General features: G+C 40.9%; 1 protein-coding gene across 2 annotated transcripts in view; it reads right to left on the bottom strand.

Annotated features, from left to right (window-relative positions):
• Nucleotides 1-8439, bottom strand: part of LOC117365956 (cytokine receptor-like factor 1) — a 51884-nt gene extending 43445 nt beyond the window's left edge. The window contains exon 1 of one of the 2 annotated variants that reach the window (XM_033956932.1): nt 8133-8439. In XM_033956932.1, the coding sequence (XP_033812823.1) occupies nt 8133-8190 (58 nt within the window). In that variant the 5' untranslated portion in view covers nt 8191-8439. The remainder of the gene's footprint in view (nt 1-8132) is intronic. The other variant, XM_033956931.1, reaches the window with a different exon arrangement.
• Between the last annotated feature and the right edge of the window lie 11516 nt (nt 8440-19955).

Here is a 19955-nt window from a genome sequence, read left to right on the forward strand (position 1 = left end):
TAGGTATATGTCTCTAGTTGTAATCCATCTGCTTCACATTCATTATAATAGAAATGGGTGTCAAGAACATAGGAATATATGGATTGCTGAGTCAGACCACAGTCTATCAAGCCCAGCATTGGCCAGGCAAGGTCATAGCCCTTTTCCAGGGATAAGAAGGGTATCACGACCAGGACAAAGGAAGTCATCCTGCCACTGTATCGTGCAATGGTGCGCCCGCACCTGGAGTACTGGGTCCAGTACTGGTCGCCCTACCTCAAGAAGGACATGGCGGTACTTGAGAGAGTCCAGAGAAGAACAACTAAGCTAATAAAGGGCATGGAAGACCTCTCATATACTGACAGACTGAAGAAATTGGGGCTTTTCTCCCTGGAAAAGCGGAGACTTAGAGGAGACATGATAGAAACCTTCAAGATCATGAAGGGCATAGAAAGAGTAGACAGGGATAGATTTTTCAAATTACGGGGAACCCCAAGTACAAGGGGGCACTCAGAGAAATTGAAAGGGGAAAGGTTTAGAACAAACGCCAGGAAGTTCTTTTTCACTCAGAGGGTGGTGGATACATGGAACGCGCTACCGGAGGATGTGATAAGCAGAAGCACGCTATAGGGCTTCAAAGAGGGTCTGGACAGGTACCTGGAGGACAAAGGGATTGAGGGGTACAGATAGGAGTAGAGGTAGGTAATAGGGATAGGATTAGAGGATTAGAGGCAGTTACAAAATTAGTCAGGGACACTGTTCAGGCAATTAGGCCTGATGGGCCGCCGTGGGAGCGGACCGCTGGGCAGGATGGACCTCTGGTCTGCCTCAGCGGAGGCAATTTCTTATGTTCTTTCTCACATCTTCCTGGCTAATAATTTTGTAATGAACTTTTTTTGCAGTAGCTTGTCCAAACTTCATATATAAATTGCTATGTTAGTTAGCTAGACCTTGTCCTCAAGCCAGATTCCATAGTTTAACAGTGCAGGGTGTGAAAAAAAATATTTTCTATAATATGGTCAAAAAGAGATCTTGAAGAGTTTACCAGGAGAGCTAGTGGCTTTTTCAAGTGGATAGGAGAAAGCATATTTTGAATGCCATGTCCTCTCTGTATTATCTATTCATGAAGGATGATAGATGTCAATGAGCTTCTGGGAGATAGCTCACTTCTTCAGTGTGAAATAAGCCTAAATGTGACTGTGATGTCTTAAACAGATGGATACTTTCTCTTCTAATCCCCCAAACACACTTTGGATGGCCTGTTCTGAATTCTTCATTTTACAGATATCAGTCTATAGTCTACTAGCAGATAGTGAAAAATGGGGCTTCCTAGTGTGCAGAGACTTGAAGTCTTGTTTGTGAAAGGACTGACCCTCCTTTTTAGAGGCTGAAAAGAGTGTGAAGCAGAAGTTTCTTCCTGTTCTTTTGGGCTTCAGCTCAGGTGCCATGAGCCTTTATTCACAACCAGAGGGAGGGGATCTTCGTTTTATAAATCACTCCCCCTCCTCTATCCCAGTTATTACAGTGATAATAATCATTGGCTAGGATTCCATATCGAAGTTCAGATCAAATCTTAAAGTGTTTTTGTTCAAAGATAAATTAATCAAGAAAAGACATTTTACTTCTCCCTTCCCATCTGTGTTCTCCTTCCTCCCCTCTTTTCTTTTTTTTTAAATTGTATTTATCCTCCTCTATCCTTTTTTGTTTCTTATCTTTGTTTTTATGTTTCTCCTTTTTATCGTGAGTTGCACTGGCTTCCTGTGGAGGTGCATATAATTTTTAAACTGTGTTGCTTATGTTATAAAGTTGCCTATGGTCTAGCCCAGTGGTCTCAAACTTGCGGCCCGGGGGCCAAATGCAGCCCGCCAAGTACTATTTTGAGGCCCTCGGTATGTTTATCACAATCACAAAAGTAAAATAAAACAGTTTCTTGATCATATGTCTCTTTAACTATAAATTACAATATTATTATTAAGACATTACAGATTTTTATTCCGCCATTACCTTTCAGTTCAAAGCAGATTACAAAAAGAGTTATGGAAGGAGGGTTACAAAGTTAGATCAGAGATCATTTCCAAGAGAGGGTTAGGTAGGATCAGGGGTTAGGGAGAGGATGGTAAGAAGGAGGTATTCATGGTATTAAGCTTTATTCAGGGATTTCTTGAAGAGTATAGACTTAGCCAAAAGGAAATATTTATGAACTATAAAGAGTTCTACCTCATGCAAAATTGTCATTTCTTTAATAAGACATTAACTATTTTTTCTGAGGCCCTCCAAGTACCTACAAATCCAAAATGTGGCCCTGCAAAGGATTTGAGTGAGACCACTGGTCTAGTCCCACTCAATTTAGCTGATAGATTTTCAGTAGCATCCCAAAATAATAGTAGAAAATCGCATGCCCTTTTCGTATTTCCTTCTGTCAAGGGTTGTAAAAGCAAGGAATGCCTTGATCATATGCTTTCATTTCAAGCAGATTTCCATGATAAGACTTTTCAACCATTGTTCTTCTCATCTCATTCTTATGAACATTTTATAAAACAACTGAAGACTTATCTTTTTTCAAAATATTTGGTCGATTAAATCTCCAATGCTTTCTTCCTTTGTTATTATGTATAACTTTTGTAAACCACATTGAACTTAAGGTTATGCGGTATAGAAATACGATGTTATGTTATGTCTTATAATTATGTTTGTTTTTAGATCTCTTAACTTATATTTACATATTTTAACTTATTGTATACCGCTTAGATTCCTCCTGATAGGCGGTATATAAAAAAACCCAAACAAACTTGAAATGGTGTGCAGCTCCTTCGGAGACCTGACATGTATTCACCTGGACTAGCCCCTAGGTACTGCTGTTATGTGATGGCTGAGACTCCTTCCAAGTTCTTTTTGAAGTACAATGTTTTGCACAAGTGCTGTGTAGGTGCCAACCTTCCGTTTTTTTTTAGAACAGCCTTTGTGATATTTTAAACAAAATCATATGGTCAAGAATTTGAATGCCCTCCTCCCCTCTCCTCACAATTGAATCTTATAGAGGTAGTCTGTTCTATTTCTCTTGTGCTTTTTTAAATGAGTCACTGGCTGAAGTGTGGGCAAATAGGTTTGAGTTCCTGGCCCTGAGTCTGAGATGACATCATGACACAAGGATGCTTAGTGCATATTTGAAAAAGGGGGTGAGGTAGTCTAGGCATATTGCAATAAAGCTGAGAATACAACTCTGTAACTCAAGAGAGTGCTGCAGTGCAGAGAGTGGTGTAGTGGTTAAAGCTACAGCCTCAGCACCCTGAGGTCATGGGTTCAAACCCACAGTACTCCTTGTGACCCTCTGCAAGTCACTTAATCCCCCCCATTGCTCCAGCTACATTTGATAGATTATGAGCCCACTGGGACCGATAGGGAAAATGCTTGAGCATCTGAATAAATTCATGGGAGAACACTATAGAAAATTGAATAAATAAGAGTTAGATCTAGCCTAAAACTCCATGGGGGGGGGGGGGGATTTGGCTTTCTTGAGATAGACAAGCCCTATTGTTTTAGTCTGAAAATTTTTGAAGTCCCAAATTTGAATGAGAGTGAATCAAGGTCTCTAAAATGACTAGGAGTAGCCTATTGGTTTGAACAGTGGACTAAGCATCAAAGGACACTAGGGTTCAAAACCCACTGCCTACTCTTTGTGATCTTGGGCAAGTCACTTAACCTTCTCTTGCCTCAGCTACAAGATTAGATTACAAGCCCTCTGAGGACAGGGAAATACCTAAATCCAAATTCCTTCCATCTACCTCAGTGTCCTCTAAGGATTACTCGGTTTGGTGCAGAGGTTCATATTGGTTAGTGAGAAACAAACTTCTTGTGCACTGTAACACTCCAAAGAGGAGTTCCGTCAAGTTCTGTCTTCTGATATCACTCAAAGAGTAGTGAAGGAATGGAATAATTTTGTCACCTGAGACAACCTTGATGATCTTACTAAATAACTTCAAACATATATCAGACAGGGAAAAATGCTTGAGTACCTGAATAAATTCATGTAAACCGTTCTGAGCTCCCCTGGGAGAATGGTATAGAAAATTGAATAAATAAAATCAAAAATAAAGCATTTTCCAAGGAAAACTATACTAGTGAGTGTGTGATAATGTAGTTAGATTCAGGAGAAAATGTTGATCTGACCATTCTGAGTCTCTTTTTGGCATATCTGCTATCAGAAAGAAATAAATGTCGGCTTTTCCTAATTATGACTGGGATAGCTATGCAGATAGTAACATATAATTGGAAAAATTTTGATCGTCTCAACTTTCCTTTTTGGTGGGCGAATTTATGCTCCAGCTATAGGTATGAAAAAATGAATGCTGATATGTTGGGGCATAGAAATTTATTTAAATCGAATCGAATCTTCCATTTGTGAGTCACGTATACCTATACTGGTTTGGGGCCCGTTGACATCTTTTATTACTTCACTATAGTCGTTTTTTGTCTTTAATTTTTGGTTTATTCCTATTCACATCCAGGGTGGGTGAGAGGAGGGTGGGATTACATTACTATTTTAAATAAGGGAAGGATATTGAAAGAATATATGTATTTGTGTTTTTATTGATTAATCAGTGGGTGGGTGGGATAAAAATGGTTGCTCATGGTTATCTGTAAGATGAATGTGCTTTTCTTGATTTATTATATGTTTATAAATCTGTATATTGCACTGTTAAATATTAGGAAAATCAATAAAGAATTTAAAAAAAAATGTATTTTTTATTGATGAAACTGGTTCTGGATGCACAGTATTGGCAGAGGAGAGGTTTGGTAGTTTGGGGAGTTTTTGTAAGAAGAGAGAGATGTTAATCTGTTTGGAGAAGTACAATGGCAGTTATTGTGGTGATCTAAAAGCCAGGATTCCAGCTCTGCTTCTCCACCTGACACTCCTTCTGGTCTTGGGCAAGCCACGTCACCATCCATGACCTTTAGATTGTAAGCCCTCTGGAGCAGGGAAATATCTACTCTGCTTGACTAGAGCCCAGCTTAGGTGGAGAAACGTGAGTAGCTGAATCGAAACCCTTTTCACTCACTATCTGTTCTCCTCTTAAACTAAAACAGCTCTGCGTTAATGCATTTCTCAAAATGTTGAATCTCGGGGGCAAAAGGAACTGGATGCTGCATATTTTATAATGATCCTTTTAGATTCTTCCAATAGCTTTTTCTAAATAAAAATGTTTGATGCTGTAGATTCAGGAGTGATAGAAAAATGAATTATGTCGCAGAACTAACTCCCTATAAAAGCAGTAACACTGGAATTTAAAAGGCATTGGATAATTACAGAGGATCCATAATGGTGGGAGAAGTTATGGCAGCCATCAAGTGGAATCTGTGGTATTGTAAAAGAAAGGCAAAATGTTTCTTTCAGTCTTCCTGTGCCATCTTGCTTTGTGTGCATAATGTTCCTTAACAGAAACCTAGGGCTCCTTTTACAAAGCCGCATTAGGGGCTTTATCGCATGCAAATTTTTAGTGCGTGCTAACCCCTGCGCTAGCCGAAAAAGTACCGCCTGCTCAAGAGGAGGCGGTAGCGGCCGGCAAATTAGCATGCACTATTACGCGCATTAAACCGCTAACGTGGCTTCGTAAAAGGAGCCCCTAGAGAAGTGCAAAAATTCATACAGCAGCCTAAACTCTATGACACAGCCAATAAGCTGGCCTAGATAGGTTTCTGTATCCCACAACAAGAAAAGGAAAAAAAAACCCAATCCCACGTGTAGTACAGTAAACAAAAATAGAAGTAGGGAAGGGACACGAACAACCAACTGTCCAGGACCAAAAGGATCAAAGGACTCTCTGTTAGGCTTGCTATATATTTTCTGTATATGTTACATATGTTGTATTTTCAATAAATTGGTTGCTCTCACAGTTGGTTGATCGTGTCCCTTCCCCACGTCTAAATACTGTAGTTGTCTTACAGCTTAAGATAAAATGCCACTGGCCAAAGGTCTCCAAGTATCGGACCGTTTACATAGCTCAGGACAACAGTCATTCACTCTCCTGACCTGAGCAAGCTTTCAACCTCTGAAAGCTAGCACATATTTGAATTAAGTTAGTCTGTGTTCATGGTTTTGTTTTTGTATAATAACCTTTAAAGTGAACTAACATGGTAACCACACTACCTTATTCAGTTTAAGTCTTAGTTTGTGTATCATATCATTTCCTTCTTAAACTCATATCTAAAACATGTAACATGTAATGTGGAAGATAACAGGGAAATAAAATGACTCATTAAAGGCATACTCATGTCTCTCCCACCTTCTTCTCTCCATTTAATTCCCCGTCTCTTCTCTCTCCTCCTCTCTGTCTCCTACCTTCCTTACTAAGTTTCCCTCCCCTTCACCTTCATTTTCTCCTTGTCTCCCTCTCTTCTCTTGCCTCTTGTCGTTTCTTTTTTCCCACTCTCTCCCTCATCTCTTTGTCTTTTATTTTCCTGTCTCATTCTGCCCTTCTTTCCCACTCTTTCTCATTTGTGTTTTGTTTCTATTTCTAACCTTTCTCAATCTTGTTTTTTGTCTCTACTCTCTCGTCTCTCCCCCTCCTTTTTTCTTTCACTCTCTGCTCCTCCCTTCTCCTCTGTTCTTGTCTCTCTAGCTGTCTCTCCTTATCCCTCCCTTTCTTTCTTTTCTCTTCCCCTTTTCCTTATCTTTCTCTACCCTTCTCATTCCTCTTTCTCTTCTGGCTCCATCCCACTCCTTTTCTTTTCTCTCCTCGTTTCTCCTCCAAGCTCCATCTTTCTTTCATCTCTTGCCCCCCACCCCACCTCTCTTTTCCTGCATTCAACATTTCCTTGAGTTGAGTGTGAAACTCTGTGTTCTCTTCTCTAGACAGGAAAGGAAAATTGTAGTAAGTCCAAGACTGACTCAAGTGACTTGATATTCTCCTCTTCATATTAAACAATCAAACTATCTGGGAAGGTTTTAAGGGGGGAAAAAGCCTGTGATTGAACAGAGGAAATAAAATGCCTATTTTATTATATAATACCTCAATGTACAGTGAGGGATTTAAATGGTGCAAAAAGAAACAATAATATTTGCACTAAGCGTTTTATTTTGTTTTAGATTTACTAGAAGAAAAAAATTTAAATGTGTTTTATTTATTGTTAAGAAAGAAGTCTGACATTTCTGTTTCCTATATAAAGTAGGGGATTACTCTAGGCTTAAAACATTTACAGCACATGTGCCTTTTATTGAATGGCGCAAGAACTGAAGAGGGAAGAGTTGTGGGTTGTTTTTTGGTTGTTGTTTTTTTTTGTCTGTCTGGCTGGTACACAAGGCTAGTTCCTGGTCTGGTGCAAATTGGTATTGGTGCTGCTGCTGCCCCAGTTTCTCTCAGTCTACAGCAGGGGTAGGGAACTCCAGTCCTCCAGAGCCGTATTCCAGTCGGGTTTTCAGGATTTCCCCAATGAATATGCATTGAAAGCAGTGCATGCAAATAGATCTCATGCATATTCATTGCGGAAATCCTGAAAACCCGACTGGAATACGGCTCTCGAGGACAGTTGTTCCCTACCCCTGGTCTACAGCTTGGGCCTGCCCAGACCGGATTGCTCTTTGCCCCTCTCTTGCTCTGCTTCCTCAGGTGAGCAAACACAGATTAAACCAGAGCAGTCAAGCTGAGGGAGGGCAAAGAAATGGAGTTTCCTGGGGGGGGGGGAAGACCCAGGAGGCAAACCTCTCCGTCTAAATTCCTGGCACTTTTCTCAGGAATCCATCCCTATAAAACGCTTTCATCCTCCTAAAATTACAGCATAAAAGGTGCATTTCCTCTGGCTGGTTTTCCAATTTAAGGTTCACATTTCCAAAACGCTTTCACCCTCTTTAAGATTATTTACACTTTACAGCACAAAAGGTGCATTTCCTGGTTTTCCAATTCAAGGATTCACGTTTCTTTGAATTGGAAACTGAAGTCTTTTCTCCTTGATTTCTAGGATCGAATAACTTTCTCGTTTCTGGAACCTATTTTAATTCTCTTCAATCCGGATCGTGGTCCTCATTTGGAATACTTAGAGGTCCTTCTCTCTTCTCAGTGTCTGAATCAAACGAATAGACATTTCCAAGGCGAACAGATTAACCCCCCCCCCACACACAAAAAAAAACAACAACCCAGAAGTCACAGCAGAAATCTTACCTGCTGCCCAGGCTCCCAGTGCCAGAAGAGAAAGTCCCCAAACCACCGCAGAAACCATCGTTCAGCTCTGAGAATATTTGATCTTCAACGCGGCGTAGACTTTACCCAGGAAGGTGATCAAGTGTAAATAATTCCCCCTCTATCTTTAATAAAATGGAAAATCTGGTGCTTCAGCCCAGGGCAGAAGATGCTAAGTGGAACTCAAGCGAGGGGGAGACCCAGGGGAAGTGTGAGCGGCTGAAGCTGTCCCAGGGATGCGCCTCCTGCCCCGGCCCCGCCCTCTCCACATGGTTTACTGCCATTAAGGAGCCCCTCGGAGCAAGGAGGGGGGAATCTTCAGCTATTCTTTCACTAACAAGCAACCCCTCCCCTCCCATTGTTTTCTTTTCCCTTTCTTTTCTTCTCTTTGGGCTGCTGCAAAAGTTTCCTGACATCCTTCCCCTGTTACTCAATCCTCTCTGTGAAGATCAAATGTGACTCATGCCTGTAAATAGCTCTAACCCCAGCATCGCCTCTCCCATTCTGTGGTTTTCTTAAAGAAGTTATTTAAACCCTTGAGCCGTCACCCAAGGGTTATGTTCTTGCAAGTTGCTGATATTATTTTTTTCTGGAGTAGTGCTTCTAAAGAACTCGTGTGTTTGTTTTCCCTTGCTCAAGGTGAAAAAACTTTTTACTAATCCATCTTCAAGGTGTAGAACTTAACTCCTCCTGTAATTTGGAAAGCATCCTTAACACATGTAATGGTGTGGGATGCCAAGCTTGGCTGGCCTCAAGCAAGTTTCTTATTCTGGGTGCCACCCAGCTTTCTATAAGGGTGGCACTTCATCCTTTCCCCAGCCTTTTCTATTGCCTTTTTCCTTCTCTGAAAGTAAACTTAATAATTTTCCCCTGCGTTCCTTTGTTCCAGCTAGCTGTGGTAGTCTTGTTAATCTACTTCAATGCACAGAAATAAAGGTTAAGAACTAGAGACAATTAGGTAAGGTGATCCTTTTTCACTGGACAAATTTAATACATTTTCAGGGTAATTTTGTAAGTCAGAAAAACACATATACCGCACCTCTTTAAAAAGGTCTTCACACAATTCCTGCTCTGAAAGCTACCAAGGCAAGAAAAACATTATACTGTAAGGGCCTGATTCTCTCTCTATAAAGTGTAAAAAAAAAAAAAAAAAAATCGATGTTGACTAGAAGGCACTTAGGGTTAGATTCACTAAGCAAACTGATCGGTTTGCAACCCCTTTGTAACCCGATTTTCCTCCGACCCGATTCACTAACATCTGTGTCGATCTGATTCTGATCCATGCATGCAAATGAGGGGAAACGGCATGCAAAGTTGGCAGGGACGTGATTCACTAAACAAAAATCTTGAACATTGACTGGGCTGGCTGATCAACAAGGAGCCCTGAAATAAACCTGCTCTCTGCCTCCCCGAATCTCTCTCTGGCTCCCCGGCTCTCCTGCTCTCTGCCGCGACCTGCTTTATGCCTCCCCTGACTCTCTCTGGCTCCCCACCTCTGCCTCCCCTGACTCTCCTGCTCTCTGTTGCGACCTGCTTTCTGCCTCCCCTGATTCCCGCGGGCTTGCACTGCAGGGAAGGGCGGCAGAGAGCAGGTGAGTCAGGGCCAGTAAAAAAAAGTTTTTTTTTAAAAACCCCAGACAGCAAACACATGTGCAGACCATCTACAGGCAAAGTAGATGGTCTGCGCACGCATCGGGATCGCTACCTAGCGATCCGTGTTGGCAAATCGGGGTGTGCCTCTGATCACCCCCATTAAAATATTCTTGCTTCCTGAATTGATCGGCTCTGCCCGGATCGGACACCGATCGGTCACGATCAGGCAGGTTAGTGTAATTGTACAAGGTGCACATAGATTTTACAGAGTCATATTAAATGCCTGTGCATCGCAGAATTTTTAGACGCACTCATTAAGGCCTAAGTTGTGCACAGATCAGAAGTATTCTATAACAATGTATATAACTGTTAGGATTGCCAATGATTGACCCATGATCTGCCCCTGGTCATACTCCCTTTTCAAATCTGTTGTTGTGTTTGTGGTGTTCTTTTGGGTGTCTTTGTGCCAGATAATACAAGACACAATATTATGCAAAGAGTAAGCTTTAATTCCCTATACATCAGTCTAATAAACAGTTCACACACAAATTAAACATAAAGTAAAGATACATCACCGCTGGAGCAGAGGTACGCATCATCTATGCCAGTGACTGGAGAGATCCAAGTTGCAGTCAAAGATAGAGAGCTTTCAACGGGCCAAACACCCCTTTGGACGTCCACACAGAAAAGATCTCCAAAGTTTAACTGTCACTTGCTCCCTTTTATACTTTATCCAAGCTGGATAATTAGCTGATTAATCAATAACTGGCACTTTATGGCCTAAACACCCGTGTTTGAACATTCCGGAACTGGCCAGTCTCCAGGGTGAATCAAAGGCAGTGTTATTGCTCCTAATGTCAGTAAATTAGTTGCAAAAACTTTGCTTTTCTGGATAGGTAACGTCATTCCTGTCCCTAGGTCATTAAGTAATGTAATGTAATTTATTTCTTATATACCGCTACATCCGTTAGGTTCTAAGCGGTTTACAGAAAATATACATTAAGATTAGAAATAAGAAAGGTACAGTACTTGAAAAATTCCCTTACTGTCCCGAAGGCTCACAATCTAACTAAAGTACCTGGAGGGTAATAGAGAAGTGAAAAGTAGAGTTAGAGGAAAAATAAAAATAAAATAAAAAATTCTGGAGAAATTTAAATGATAGAAATAGAACAAAGTGAGATAAACACACATATAGAATAAATATTGCATGTGTGTTTTCAATTAATACAAAACTTTGCTTTTCAGAATGGCTTATAATTAAGTTCAACACTCGTAAATATACATTATCATTCAAGCTCCGCTTTTAGGAGCAGCTTATAACTCATAATCAGGTACTTTTATCACCGTACAACATCACTTAAAACTTTTACTTTGCTCTTGGTTACATGAAAACGTGGACGGTCATTGCCCACCTGTCTGATTGCAATTATATTTCCTGAAATATAATTACAGTTCCTGTAATGGTTTGAAAACAGGCTTTTTCCTACTTTTACGACTTTTTCATGCTCTAAATTGCCCATTTAGCTAAGAAGATTAGAAAACTCTGTATTAATGATGTAATCCAGCACAAAAGTTCTTGCTCAGGTTACACAACAAAAATGGCTTCTTGCTTCTCGCAATACATCTGTGCACTACAATTGGTGCATACTTTTTATAAAATCATGCTTTCTAAATTGTGCATGTAACTTTTAATTAGTGCCAATTGTTAATTGCCAATTATTGGTGGCGATTAGGCCAATTAAGTTTTGTATGCAAATTGGCTGTGCACACCAATTTGCATGCACAACTTAAGGCCTCCATATAATGTTATTTGGGGTATCCCTATTGTGGGGTCTTCTAGAAGTAGGGAGATCCTGGAATCTCTACAAGGAGAACTGTTCCAGCAGTTGGTAATGGAACCCACACAGGATGGGGCCATACTGGACTTAATACTTACAAATGGGGAAAATGTTTCTGATGTTACAGTGGCTGATCATCTGGCATGGTGTGGGTTAATATTAAGACAGGTGTAGAGAGGACTCATTCAAAACTAAAGGTTCTATACAATAAAAACCTAACTTTGTTCAGATGGGGGTCTGCGTCAAGGAATTGTTGTCTGGATAGGAATATCAGGAAGAAGCAGTAAAGCAGTGGGCAAAACTGAAAGGAGCTATTGTAAGGGCAACAGACCATTTTGTAAGGAAAGTAAGTAAAAGTATGAGGAAAAGAAGGCTGCTTTGGTTCTCAACAGTAGCTGAAAAGGTAAGGAAAAAGAGGTTAGCTTTCATAAACTACAAAAAGACCGCAGAAAGAGGAAGACAGGTTAAAATATCAGGAAAAGTCAAGAGAAGCTGGTCAAGTAGTCAGGAAAGCAAAGAGGCATAGGGAAGAAAAAATAGCTTACAAGGTAAAACAGGTGGCCAAGACATTTTTTATGTGTATTAGTGATAGGAAGAAGTGCAAAAGTGGCATTTTGAGTCTCAAAGATGAAGGGAGGAATTTGTAGAAGCTGATAAAGATAAGGCTGAATTGCTTAACAAATATTTTTGTTCTGTGTTCATAGCTGAATCCTAGACAATCAGAAAAGGGCCTTAAGTCACAGCTTAAAGCAGCATGTTAACAACTAAATGTTATTTTACAAAGGTGTAAAAACCAGTTGAAAGGTTTAGCTCAAACCTGTGTCTTCAAAGCAAGCAGTCTAAACTTGTCAGTGCTTACATTAAAGCTCTGTGGAATTGAAAAAACCTATCCCAAGCACAGATTCAAACACAACCAGCAAAAATTCAAACATAGCCTACCTTGCAGTGTGGTGGTTTCACAGTTTAAGCCAAGAAAGTAGTTAGGACACAAAATGGTCATCAAATTTAGACTTAATGAACAATCCTTTAAGATAGCTAAAACTCTCCCAGAGCACAGAAAGCATTCTCAAAATCCTGTTCTTGTTTGAACAGGAAAGTGAAAATAAAAGATTGGGAATGCATGCTAGTGGCTATTTAAATCTCAAAAAATGAATGAAAAACTTCTGTGAACAATTCAATTATCAGAATCTTATCGGCCAATGAGTTAATTGCAATTACAACACCTCAGGAATCAGAATCAGTCCTCAAGCTGTCACATAAGTAACAATAACAGCCATAAGCAGCAAATAAATAATTGGTTGTTGTGTCACAAGGATAACAACATAAAAGAAAGAGAAAAGAGAGTCTCTGGAGTGGACAACGGTCCATGACGTCCCCATCTTCATTCTCCTTGACGAATGTAGATCATTGAAGAACTGTGTTGTCTTCTGTGGGAGTCTGATGTTCAGGTGCCTCTCTGGTGGCACTTTGATGATAAGTATCTGGACCTTCATCAGCTGGTCGATGAGTTGAAGTTGCATTGTGGATCAGGCATGCTATGACCCTTCTGAATGATGACCAACTTGAGAAACGAGAAAAGCAGTGAGCTCCCAAGTTGCTGTCAGTCATTATCTTTGTAGCAAGAACAGCCATTTCTGGATGGATCTCTGTGTCAGAGTCAGGGTCTATGAACTCAAAAGAGTTGTCCGTAACTAAAAGTGTATGACCACATTTTCGGAGAAATTCTGGTCCTGTTATCCAGGTAGTTTCCATTAGCCGGGATGCTGGCACTGCTCTGGTTGCACAATCTGCTGGATTCTGATTAGGTGGCACATAGCGCCACTGCTCTGGTTGTGTTGATTTTCTTATACAGTATGTTCAGTTCTGTTACTTAAATATTCATACAATCAGTGACGTAGTGAGGGTGAGAGGCACCCAGTGTGGTGGTGCCCCCCCCCGCCCTCTTCTCCACCCCCACCCCCATACATTCCTTCTTCGCCCCCTCATGCCACATGTGCACCCCTTCCCTTCCTCCATACCTCTTTAACGTGAGTAGCAACCGCAAGCTGATCTCATGCTAGTGTCAACTCTTCCTCTGATATTACTTCCTAGATGCGAATTCAGGAAGTGACGTCAGAGGAAGAGACATCACTGGTGCGAACAGCAGATTGGGGTTGCTGTTCACACCGGGAACGTTAGAGGTACGGGGGAAGGGAAGGGGCGCGCGCATGGTAGTGGAGGGGGGGTAGAGAGGAGAACTGGTGACTCCCACCCCTTACTACACTACTGCATACAATCTCCTGGTTTGGTTGTAGATATATCCCAGGACAGCTTTGCTGTCAGTGTAGAAGTTAACTACATATAGTTTAATGCCAAGTTCTTTGAGTATCAGTTTTGCTATTTCTACAGCTAGTACTGTTTCACACACTGTTACTGGAGCCATTGGATTGTACAGACTGTTAACTGTTGATAAGACACCTCTACATGTGTATGGTTTTTCTTGGGTAGACACTTGAAATGTGAAAATGTCTCTCTTTAGGTCCCAATGCAGACCAAGGCTTCTCTGAAGTGGTGGGGTATCTACTCTAAGACCTAGATCCTTTAACTCCTTAGCATGATACTGTGCAGGAAATGCTGCCATTACTTCTGGACTGTTATAAGCGATTTTGTGACGTCTGAGGTTGACTTCTGCCAACATAGCTTGTGCTCTTTTTAGCAGATCAATTGCCTCTTCAGCTGTAGGCAAGGATTTCAAGCTGTCATCTACGTAGAAGTCTTTTTCAATAAAATGTCTGGCATCTGTGCCATACACTTTCTCTCCTTGGGTTGTCCTTCTAAGCCCATATGTTACCACTGCAGGTGATGGATTACTGCCAAAGACGTGAACTTTCATTCTGTATTCTACAATCTCTTGACTGAGGTCATAATTACAATACCACAGGAATCTCAAGTAGTATCTGTAGTCTGGATGCAATAAAAAGCAGTAGAACATTTGCTGGATGTCTACTGTTATGGCAATAGGTTCTTTCCTGAAGCGAATCAGGACCCCTAGTAAGCTGTTGATCATGTCAGGCCCAGAAAGCAGCACATTGTTAAGGGAGACTCCTTGGAATTGGGCACTGGAGTCAAACACAATCCTGGTCTTGGCTGGCTTTTGTGGCTGGTGCACACCAAAGATACAAGGAGGTGCTGAAAATTTCTCAGCCTAATCCACTTCCTAAATTCTGAGCATTATTTTGCCACCGTAGCTGAAAAGAGTGTTATTTTATTTTGCAAAGTGCCAATTTTCCAAATCATAATGCTATGTTTTGACATTGTTTCAGATCATTGATTGAACCACGTTAACGAAAAGTGTGGAATTTCCAAGTGTGGAATTCCGAGCCATCACGAAGTTCCTATTTCTACAGAAGAAAACTCCAAAAGAAATCCATGAATGTATGATGCAAACATTAAGTAACCAATGCCCATCATACTCCACAGTGAAGATGTGGTGTGCAAACTTTTAGCGTGAAGATTTTGAGACCGAAGATGCAGCAAGGTCTGGGAGGCCTCAAACGGTGTCAACTCCTGAAATTGTTGACCATGATCTGATTTCAGCAGATTGGTGAATATCAGCTCTCTGCACTCAGGAGAGAAGCAGGCAAGAAGAAAGTGGCATCAGTCCACCTAGCCTACAGCAATGCACACTGGGAGCTTGAGTTAAATAAACTCATACATTTACATATCCTAATACCCTATTGGGGCAGAACACTTCAAGGGACAGAGTTTGATATACTGACTCAGGTAGTCTGTTCCAGGCATATGGTGCAGCAAGAGAGAAGGAACATAGACTGGAGTTAGCAGTAGAGAAGAAGGGTACAGATAAAAGAGACTTGCCAAATGGAGTTCCTGGGGAGGAGTATAGGGAGAGATAAGAGAGGAGAGATATTAAAGAGTTGCAGAGTGAATACACTTGTAAGTCATTAAGAGGAGTTTGAACTGTATGCAGAAATGGATAGGGAGCCAATGAAGTAGCTTGAGAAGACGGGTCCTGTGAGCTTAGCGATTCTGGTGGATGTCATGCAGCAGAATTTTGAATGGATTGAAGGGGAGATAAATGGTTAAGTGGAAGACCTGTGAGAAGCAAGTTGCAGTGTTCTAGGCAAGAGGTGTTAAGGGTGTGGGTGGATAAGGATTTTGGTAGTGTGCGCAGAGAAGAAGGGCCAAATTTTAGAGATATTATAGATAAAGAAGCAATAGGTTTTGGTAGTCTGTTGGATTTGTGCAGAGAAAGAGAGGAGTCAAAGATGCTCCCAAGGTTGTGAGCTGATGAGACAGGAGGATACGAGTGTTATCCACTGAGATAGAGAGTAGGGGTAAAGGAGAGGTAGGTTTAGGTGGAAGGATAAGTAGCTCAGTCTCGGTCATGTTCAGTTTTAAGTGGAGATGGGACATCCAGGCAGCAATGTCGGACAGGCAAGTACTTACTTGAGTGCATAAAACTGAGTTCCATGTGCTCAGATGACTTATACAATTACCACTACTTGACTAGCTTTTGGAAGCTAACACTCCCTTCCTCGGGTCAAAAGAGAATGATCAAAATATTGCTAAATAGGAAAATACAAGTGACTCACAGAGAGCATTCCAGTAATAACCTGGAGGGGAAAGGTGGAGGAGAATGGGCTGATGCTCAACAGAAGGTGCCGAGGTAGAATTTTGTGGTATATAATTAGCTAAAAAAAAGGTTCAAAGAAGGGTGACCAAAATGATTAAGAGAATGGAACTCCTCTCATATGAAGAAAGATTAGGGCTCTTCAGCTTGGAAAAAAAGGTGGCTGTGTGGTGGTATGATAGAGGTCTACAAAATAATGAGTGGAGTAGAACATATGAACATAAATTGATTATTCTTTCAAAAAGTACAAAGATTAGAAGACAACCTATGATGTTACATGTTATGTTATGTGCAATCTTATATATCATCGAATCCTCGTACAAGCTAGAGAATGACATGGGGACAAATTTATCCCCGTCTCCGCAGGAACTCAATTTCCCTGTCCCGTCCCCATAAGTTTTGTTGCTGTCGCTGTCCCTGCCCCATTCCTGTAAGCTTAGCCTTAACTGCACAAGCCTCGAACACTTATGATTTTAAAGTGTTTGAGATTTGTGCAGATGAGGACAGAGCGTGCAGGAATGGGGCAGGGGCAGGAAAAGAACTCACAGGGATGGGATGGGAAAATTAGTTCCCATGGGGAAAAATTTGTCCCCGTGTCATTCTCTAGTACAAGCAGCTATCACTACATAGAATTATATATACTGTAGAATCAAACATGTGGTAATACTTCTAAAGCAAATAGAAGAACATATTTTTACATTCAAAATGAATAGTTAAGATCTGGACTCAATGCCTGAGGATGTGGTGCAGTTATCAGTATCAACTTTTCAGTAGGTATCCTGCAAACAACGGAATGGTTGGATAGGCTGGAGAGAGCTTGGACAGCAACTTCAGCATTTGGAACCTAGGGCAATACCAGACTTTACAGTCTATGACCCAGAAATATCAAAGAAGAGACAAGTTAATTTAATCTTGTATTTTTTAATGGGTATAACTTATGGGCAGACTGGATGGACCATTCAGGACTTTATCTGCCGACTTTTACTATGTTACTATGATTATATAAAACTTAGGTGCCGGTTATAGAATCACGCTCTGCATCACCTCAGAATGCTTAGGGAATGCTCAACATCCTAACATTTAGGCAGCCCCCAATTTATGCCAGGGTTTTCTATGCCTAATGTTAGGTGCGATATCAGATCCTAATGTCACCTGATTCCCAAAGAGGTGCCTAACTCAAAAACACATCCGTGATCCACCCATAACCATTACCAATTTTAGTATAGGCGCTTTGGGCTAGGCAACTACTTTTTATAGAATCAAGATTTATTAGTTAAGGTGCCTACCTTTTAATTAAATCCAATTAAGGCCAAATGATCTCCCACTGTGACTTCAGAAACACTTTCGCTGTCTAACTTAGCCAGTGATGGTCAAATCACACTGACTACCACTGGCTGAATATTGACAAGATAGAATACAGTTCGAAAACCCAAATTAAAATATGTAGACAAAAATTAAATGGAACCCTCAAGAAGCCAGATTCTGCAAACAGTGCAGCGCCAGAGAAATAGTGATGTATATCTCCTGTCCTATATCAAAACACATAGATGGTAGATGGGAACTTCAAAAACTGATACATTTCACTCACTAAATTAAAAATTTAGACATTAAAAAAAACAACCCAGAAAATAAGATCCCTGTCCTCAGGTCAGGTCAAAAATGTATCCAGTCCAGGTAAAAGGTAAGAGTAAAGGGTCAGGAATTTGATATACCATCTTTCTTCATCATAAATTAAAATAAAATTATTTATTTCTACCTTTGTTGTATTGTTGTTTAATTTTTCTAATCATGTAGATCCCAGTCTCTGGTTATTGATTTCCTGTCTTCACTTAACTCTTTTTTTCAGGATCTCCTGGACATTTGTCATTTTCTCTCCTTATGTCTTCTTCACCTCTCAACAAAACAAGGAGAAAAAAGGTCTCAACCTAACCTGCAGTAATAACACCAACCGAGCGCAAACAAAACAAAACTGCAGATCTGTACAAGACGTAGGCAAAATTTATTGTGACAAAATAATTATATGCAAACCCTTTTACCAATCAAGGGACCCGACACGGTCCGTGTTTCGGACAAACCTTCGTCAGGGGTCCATGGTAAAAAAAGGGATAACAAAAAAAGTCACAAAAAATTGTAGAGTAGCAGCAAAGTGTAAGCAACGTCAAAATTCACCACTGCAATGAGCCCCGTGAGTTCTTTTCCTGCCCCTGCCCCATTCCTGCACGCTATGTCTTTTTGCGATGGCTCATTGCAGTGGTGAATTTTGACGTTGCTTACACTTTGCTGCTACTCTACAATTTTTTGTGACTTTTTTTGTTATCCCTTTTTTTACCATGGACCCTTGACGAAGGTTTGTCCGAAACACGGACCGTGTCGGGTCCCTTGATTGGTAAAAGGGTTTGCATATAATTTCTTCACCTCTCCCAATATATTCATCTTTGATATTTATCTTTAACTTTCAGCTTTCTTCTGTTTTCTACCTCTATCCATTCAGATTTCATACGTTCTTACTATCCATTCTTCAATCTCCTTTTTTTCTGCATTTACCTACAATGTTCCATCTCTTTCCCTTACCCAGGCTTTCCTGTTCCCTTTCTTCTGATTCTCTCATCTCTCATTAACTCTTCCTTCTCTACTTTCCCCCTCCACCATCTCCTTTTTTCTCCCCTGCCATACAGCATCTCCTCTGTTTCTCTGTCTCTCTCTCCTATGCCATGCAACATGGTCCCCTCTCCCTATCTCTTCCCTGTCTCCCACCATGCCACATGGCCCTCTCTTTCTTCTTCTGTCTCTTCTTCCCCTCCATCCAGCATCATCCAGTCTCTCTTCCCCCAATCTAAAATTGCCCTCTCTCTCTGTTTCTCTTACTCCCTCCGCATTCAGCATCATCCTGTCTCTGTCTCCCCCTCATTTAGCATTACCACATCTTCTTCCCTCCATTTTTCTCTTCTTCCACCTTGCATAGTCCCATCTTTCTTTGCACCATCAAGTGTTGCCTTTTCTGTCTTTCTTCTCCATACCCACCCATGAGCCTGTCTCTCTCTCTTTCTCTTTTCCTCTTCTTCTCCCATCCATTATCACCCTGTCCATATCTTTCTCTTCCTCCTCTCTCCTGCTCACTCACTTGCTGCCTTCTCAGCTCTGGAGTGGTAACGGCAAAATCAAGAAGTAGGATGTGAAGGACTACATACACAATTGCAAAGTCTGTCAGTAATATTCTGTCAAACAGATGCTGTCTGACCAGCAGAGCTAGCAGTGGCACTCGCTGGGACATGATCCCATGTGTTTTTCCTGTAGATTTTATTACTGCCCCCAACAACATCCTGTGAAGGCAAATGGAATCTCTAAGGGAAAAAAGATAGTGGATGGTATGGATGGGCAGACTAGACTGGCCTTTACTGTATGGGATCTATAGCATTGTCACATTTCTATAAAATTACTCCTCTAAGGATTAATTGTGCCCTAACATTTATGGTCAGATACATTGTACATCGTTTCCTGTATCATTCAATTTTATTTTATTTTTTTGTAAGATGAGTTATTTGACTGCATATGGAAGATACCATGAAGAACTCTGGGAGCTCAGCTGGAGATATATATATATTTTTTGGGTTTACTGGATAAATATATTAGATGGATTTTAAGATGCTTTAAATACTGGATGGGCTGGAATAATGCAGAGCTTTGGAGATTTGGAAGATCTATACCAAGCCACTGGCTGGTTGGATAGAATGAGGAACTCATTAA

The sequence above is a fragment of the Geotrypetes seraphini genome, chromosome 8, assembly GCF_902459505.1.
Source record: "Geotrypetes seraphini chromosome 8, aGeoSer1.1, whole genome shotgun sequence".
NCBI classification, from domain to species: Eukaryota; Metazoa; Chordata; class Amphibia; order Gymnophiona; family Dermophiidae; genus Geotrypetes; species Geotrypetes seraphini.